At 41.2% G+C, this 6,457-nt stretch overlaps 1 protein-coding gene across 1 annotated transcript; it reads right to left on the reverse strand.

The window, feature by feature from the left end:
- Positions 1 to 613: 613 nt before the first annotated feature.
- On the reverse strand, positions 614 to 4,150 carry LOC112139467 (tetraspanin-6; the record flags this gene model as incomplete). Its single annotated transcript, XM_024262276.1, is given in 7 exon segments — positions 614 to 1,513; positions 2,123 to 2,206; positions 2,836 to 2,941; positions 3,360 to 3,445; positions 3,510 to 3,605; positions 3,799 to 3,873; positions 4,025 to 4,150. Coding segments are annotated over 7 exon segments (696 nt in total), but the record flags the coding sequence as incomplete, so codon positions are not given.
- Positions 4,151 to 6,457: the final 2,307 nt, after the last annotated feature.

Here is a 6,457-nt window from a genome sequence, read left to right on the forward strand (position 1 = left end):
AGATCTGAATGACAGCACTCTTATTGTTGCTTTTCCAGATTCACTTTTCTTGGTCTTCAAGAATAAAATCCCCAGTTTCTGTTTCCATGTGAAGAAACATAAAAATGTCTGAACATGATTTGCATGTAAAGTCTTTGCAGGCTGAACGGTCGGTCCTCACTGGAGACTCGGTGACAGTGAAGAGTCTGTCCTCAAACCAACATGCAGCCACGACGGTTGTTTCCTGTTAGGAAGGAAAAGACGCCGTTTCCCTCATCCGCTCTCCTTAAAGCCGTCACTCCGATGGCCGGTCGGCTTGATGTACTGATTTGTCAGTGGAGCCCAAATAGTGTATTAAAAATGTGAATAATGATAGACGTTTCATTGGAAATAGTCGCTTAAACGCAAGTTTTGATGGCGGTGTGAAGCTAACCTCCATTTAACCCTTTAACACCGGAGCTCCAGTGTTTATCTTCTTTGATTTACTGGAACTTTTCAGGTATTAACTCCATCATTCCAGTAGATTCTGAAGGAGAAAAGCGGCGGAACCGCCGCTTTTCTCCTTCAGAATCTACTGGAATGATGGAGAATCACCGGTGTTAAAGGGTTAAGAGAAAACATGACAAAGTCACACTCAGGATTTTAAATCATTTTATTTAATCTTTTGGTCACACATAAATACATTAAACACAGTTACATAAAGTTTGGCTTTAAGGATTTTGTCTGAATTGGACCACAACATACTCTGACCTTTTGTGGTTTCCTGTTGTTTCTGTTCTTTGATTTCCGATGATCTACTTAGTGAGTTGATGCATCAGGATGGTATCAAAGCATCAAACCTGAGAGCATGTTTGTATTTCTGGAGATAAATGAAATCCAGGATTTTCTGTTTCCTTCATAAACAAATGCGTTCACATTCTGCTGACTTCATGCGATTTAAACGTGTGAAAACCATCACCACCAAAGAGGAGAGACGACGGAACGTGATGAACCTCCGGATCACACCTAGCTCTGCTTTGCAACCTCAACCTGATTGTTTTTGGGACGTTACGCAACACGCCGTTCCATCTTCACACCTCATCTTTTTTTCACAGACTTCCTCTGACAACCGTTTCTTTATTTCCATATTTTCTTTTTTTTATCTTTGTCAATGTTTCTTTTGCAAACGTTTGTCCGAAAAGAGGAAAAACCCAAAAGAGGAGGCCCCTGGTTCTGGTTTCCTCTGAGATGAAGACAGAAGAGGAACATGAAGCTGCTGTGAGAAGGAAGTGAAGAGGGACACGCAAAGACAACCTCTACTGCCATCTAGTGGCCGGTGATGTAAAAACAACGACGAAGAGCCTCGGACGTTTCCCATCAGCTGGACGGTCGATGGTTGTTTCCAGAAAGAGAAGCCTTCAGAGGTCAGAGGTCAGGTGAGGGAGGGTTTGGGTTGGTACTTCACTCGGTTGAAGTCGTCGATTGTCATTTCCACTGCCGGCTTCTTCCAGTATTTTTCCAGACCCAAACTCAGACACAGAATAATGGCCGTTATCTGCAACAGAAAACATCAAAATGAACATAAAGAATGTTAAAAAATATAAACTTCATGAAACTGCACAACCTGAGAAGGTTTTAAAGTCCCACTCAGATCATCTTTTGATCTATTTTCAAAGCATTCCCAGTGGGTTTTTTTAATTATAAATCTTATTTATCTAAAATCCCCATAGTTTCTGCAGAGCGGCAGGAGTTTATGAAGTAGAAAAGGCGAGCTTAGACAAAAAAAAATAAATAAAGAAGTTTGTGGATTTATTCATCACCAGAAAGGGGCGGAGCAGGAAGCTTGTGGCCCCGCCCAGCAGATTTCCTACGTCACAAATATGATCTTTTTCAAACTGTATTTTTTGTCTGCTGATTCACAACGATTTGAGTAAAGAAATACTCAGAAAAGCTCAATTTTCTTCATAAACGTCCTCCAGCATCAGAAAAAGAAGATTTTTAAAACACCATTTTCATCAGAGAGGGTCTTTCATTTAAAAAACCTTCTAACCATTTTCAAGTTTCTGTCAGATTAACTTCAAATAAATCTACACTAAATACAAACTCTACTGAAGAAGTTTATCGCTACAAACTGACTCTAAACTTCAGATGTGGCTTCGTTTACCGTGATGGTGGCAAAAGCAGAAATGATCCCGATCCTGAGCTTGATGGGAAACGACAGATGACTCTTCAGGATTGGTCCGCAGGGCTGGACACACACAGGTCATGTGACCCACAGTTAGCTGGTCAGTTTCTACAGTCAGTGAGATCGTTTACGGAAGCACAGAAGCTGAACAGCTGGAAGTGAACTCTCTCCTGACCTCCAGCATTAAGTTTAAACGTCCATGCGTTAAAAGGATTAAGATAATTGCTTCTTTCTGACGTCTGCAGCAAAGGTTTTATTTAATTTTATTGTTACGTTTCTTTTGTCTTTAATTGTTAATCTCTTTGGGTTACCTAAACCATAAAAGCTGCTTTTTTTTCTTTTTTAAATAAAGTTTTATTTGATCAGGTGACTTTTGGCTCCGCCCTTTAAGTCATTCGTGCTCAGATATGAATCTGAGAAATCTACGCATAAACGTGGAGGAAAGTTCCAGGAGAGATCTTCCTGTCTTCATCTGTTTTCAGATAAATGTAGTTTTTGAATGAAGAACATGGAATTTAAAAAAAAAAAAAAGATCGGATGACATGAGATCAGACGATGATCAGGTTTATGGCGTGCACGTGAACGAGCTCACTGACCTCGACATCGAAGAAGGAAGAAAATCAAATCAAAGTCATTTAGGGAAAACTAAAACACGATTCTGGAACGACACTTTAGAATAGTGATGCCATTACATTTGCGTGCACCCATGATGCATCTGAGGCGTGTGGGAGGGGCGAGGAAAGGTCAGCGTCCACCATCACACACGACCCGTCCAAGCTGGAGTTAGCAGGACGGGAGCTGAAGAAGAAGAGCAGACCGCCGGTTAGAGATTCAAACGTAAACTTTAACCAAATAAATCAGATTTCTGTCAATAAAACAACAGAAATCAATCAAAGTCCCGTTAACCAGAGAGACTCGTCTTCTTCACATTTGGGTCGTTTTTATCTGTCAGAAGAATTTGTGCAGTTTTTTTTATATTAGTAAATAAAACTTTACGAGTTTAGATCATCTTAGGCCTTCATTGAAGGCTTTTCAGGCGCTGACGGAACGCCGACGACCTTTGGTGTCAGACTGAATAAATGTTCTGAAGAAGACGGATTAAACCCGACAAATGTGTGTTTTTAATTTATTATTTTACATTTCTTCTGTCGTTAAATGAAAAAACCACTAAAGCTTTAAGAACGTTCAAACCAACGCACACAAACGGCTATTTTACCGCCAATCCGGGTCAGGTGTGCACATGCAGGAGTCAGGAAGCTGGTCCCCCCAGTCCTCGGAGCTCCTCAGCCCACAGCAGGAGTCCTGGAACACAACAGACACTCCATCAAACACACCAACAGCTGGAAGCTGAACGTCTGCTGCTTACTGAGGCCTGCAGCTTCTTCAGTTCCCTCTGGACGTAATCTTCTGCTGTGTGGAGGGGCGTGGCCTTCAGAAACACCTCATCCACCGCTCCGTCCATCTGACCAACAGGGTTAGACATTCTCTCTCAAACAGCTTTTAATCTAAAATATACAATTCTTACATAGATTACAGATATTTATCTTTGCATTTTTACGGGATTATTTGATTTTTAATGAAAACATGTGGATGTTTCTTGTAATAACGACTTCAACCTCTAGGGGGCAGCAGTGAGAAAGGCAGAGAATTATCACCTGACTTTGAACTTGAACCAGCGGTGAAGCCACAACCATCATAGCCACAAACTCGATGAAGATTAAAGCAGAAAACTACAAAAAAATCACAAAGAAAATGTTTTTTCTCTTAATATGGGAAAATGAAACAAGTGAAGAAAATCAGTTTTTAATGTTTTTAGGCTGAATCCTACGTCTGCTAAAGTTACATCCATTAAGGTCCCATAGAAATGTGTTGGTTTCTCACCAGCAGCAGCAGAGGTTTGTAGTCCAGAGCAGCAGCACAGATGCCCAACACGGCCAGAACCACGGTGATGGGTCCAAACACCTGCAGCACCAGTAAACCGTCACTGGTGGACAGCTGCTCGAACAGCTGGAACACAGAAACCGCCGTGAACGGATGATCCAAACTGTCAGGGAGTTCCAAAGAAGACGGTAGATTTACTCGCTCTGTAGAAATGTTCCTGAAAGTCGAGGTTTTAAAATATTTATTAAAAGGACCGTAGAGTCGGGATGTCAGAGTTTAGTTTTATGAACTTTAGACTCAATCTGTGAGACTGGAACAGAAATGAGATCAGAAAGAACCAAAATGAAGGTGACTGAGACCTCTTTATGAGCATTTGAGTCCATTTAAAAAGAAATACTAAAAAATGACATAAAACTATATTTAAAATATCAGCTATTATTTTATCTTGTTGAAATTAGAAAAAAAACGTGTTTATTCAGCATTTGTTCAAATTTAACATTGGAAGTTGTAACAAAGTTTTTGATTTAAAACTAAACTTTTGTATTATGTTACAAAAATAATCCTTTTACTTTGAAAAGCCTCTGATGATCCCAATAACACAGAAATAAAAACTGGAGAAAGACACATTTCAAAATAGATAACAAAACTACAAAATGATTATAATAAAAATCATAAGAACTTTGTTTAAAAAAACAAAACAAACACAACCCAAAGAGAACGGAATTCTGGGTAAACTGATTGGACTTTTAATGTGAAGGGAGAGAATTTAAAGTGTATGGAGATTTTTCAGAGTGAAAAGAATCGATTATTGTTTGAGGGGTGGAGCTTAAATAGGGGCGGAGCCTAATGATGTCACATTGTTGAAAATTTCCTCACTCTTAGTTTATTGCACAGACACATGTATCACTGGAAAGCTCGACTCCTCCCCCTGGTGTTCCAAACAGGAAGTGGCTCCAAGACTTCAATAGAGAAATAAACAGCTGTTATCAGTCATTCTATTGGTCAGAATAAACATTCTGGATCTGATACTTTTTAACATCTTCTTGATATCACATAGCCCACTTTCAGGTGTTGGGGTGTGGCCCTCCAACAAGCTCACTCCTGATTGGCCAGAGTGATTGCCATAGAAACTCCGACTGACTCAGACCAATCACTGCTGACCACATTGGGCTTCAACATGGCGGCATCCACTTCCTAAAAAAAGTGACTGAATTTACTCCATTCGGTTGGAACTGGAAGTAACCGTTTTCTATCGATGATCAGTCCAGTTCTAATTCACCGTCGATGAAAGAAACTGTCAGAGAGGGACGATTAATGAAGAGTGGGGGCTCCAGGGTACAGCCCTGTGGGACACCAGAGTTTGGTTTGAGTGGGAGGAGTTGATTGTAAGTGAATTTCAACAATTTTAACATGCTAACAGAAACGGAGCAGACAGAAGGAGACTCGGGGTCATGAGTGGCACTCGGACTGAGAACAATGAGGGTCTGAAATAAACTGGAGCCAGCTGCTGTACAGAGGTCATGGGTATTTTTAGGAGAGCAGTTTTCTGTGTGGAGGGGGCAAAAACCAAACAAGCTTTTGTGTGTTCGGTGGGACTGGAGTTGAGGAGCAGCTTCTGTTCTAAAGGGTTTGGAGATGGATGGTGAATTAAGATAGATTGTTAGAATGTTAAACTTGTCTCCAGGCATCAGGAGGAGCAGACTCTAGTGAGGGCTTCCTCGTTGTAGAAGTCCCCAAAAGTTGTAGAAGTTCAGAGAAGTTTTACTGATCTAAACTAGCAGTTAACAACCCGGTTGGTGGGTCAGCTAGACCTGAATAAACTCCAGAAGTCTCCAGGTTGAGACCTGCGGTGGATTCATCAACAGAAATCAATCAAAGTCCCGTTAACCAGAGAGACTCGTCTTCTTCACATTTGGGTCGTTTTTATCTGTCAGAAGAATTTGTGCAGTTTTTTTTATATTAGTAAATAAAACTTTACGAGTTTAGATCATCTTAGGCCTTCATTGAAGGCTTTTCAGGCGCTGACGGAACGCCGACGACCTTTGGTGTCAGACTGAATAAATGTTCTGAAGAAGACGGATTAAACCCGACAAATGTGTGTTTTTAATTTATTATTTTACATTTCTTCTGTCGTTAAATGAAAAAACCACTAAAGCTTTAAGAACGTTCAAACCAACGCACACAAACGGCTATTTTACCGCCAATCCGGGTCAGGTGTGCACATGCAGGAGTCAGGAAGCTGGTCCCCCCAGTCCTCGGAGCTCCTCAGCCCACAGCAGGAGTCCTGGAACACAACAGACACTCCATCAAACACACCAACAGCTGGAAGCTGAACGTCTGCTGCTTACTGAGGCCTGCAGCTTCTTCAGTTCCCTCTGGACGTAATCTTCTGCTGTGTGGAGGGGCGTGGCCTTCAGAAACACCTCATCCACC

The sequence above is a fragment of the Oryzias melastigma genome, unplaced genomic scaffold (assembly GCF_002922805.2).
Source record: "Oryzias melastigma strain HK-1 unplaced genomic scaffold, ASM292280v2 sc00696, whole genome shotgun sequence".
Lineage (NCBI taxonomy): Eukaryota > Metazoa > Chordata > Actinopteri > Beloniformes > Adrianichthyidae > Oryzias > Oryzias melastigma.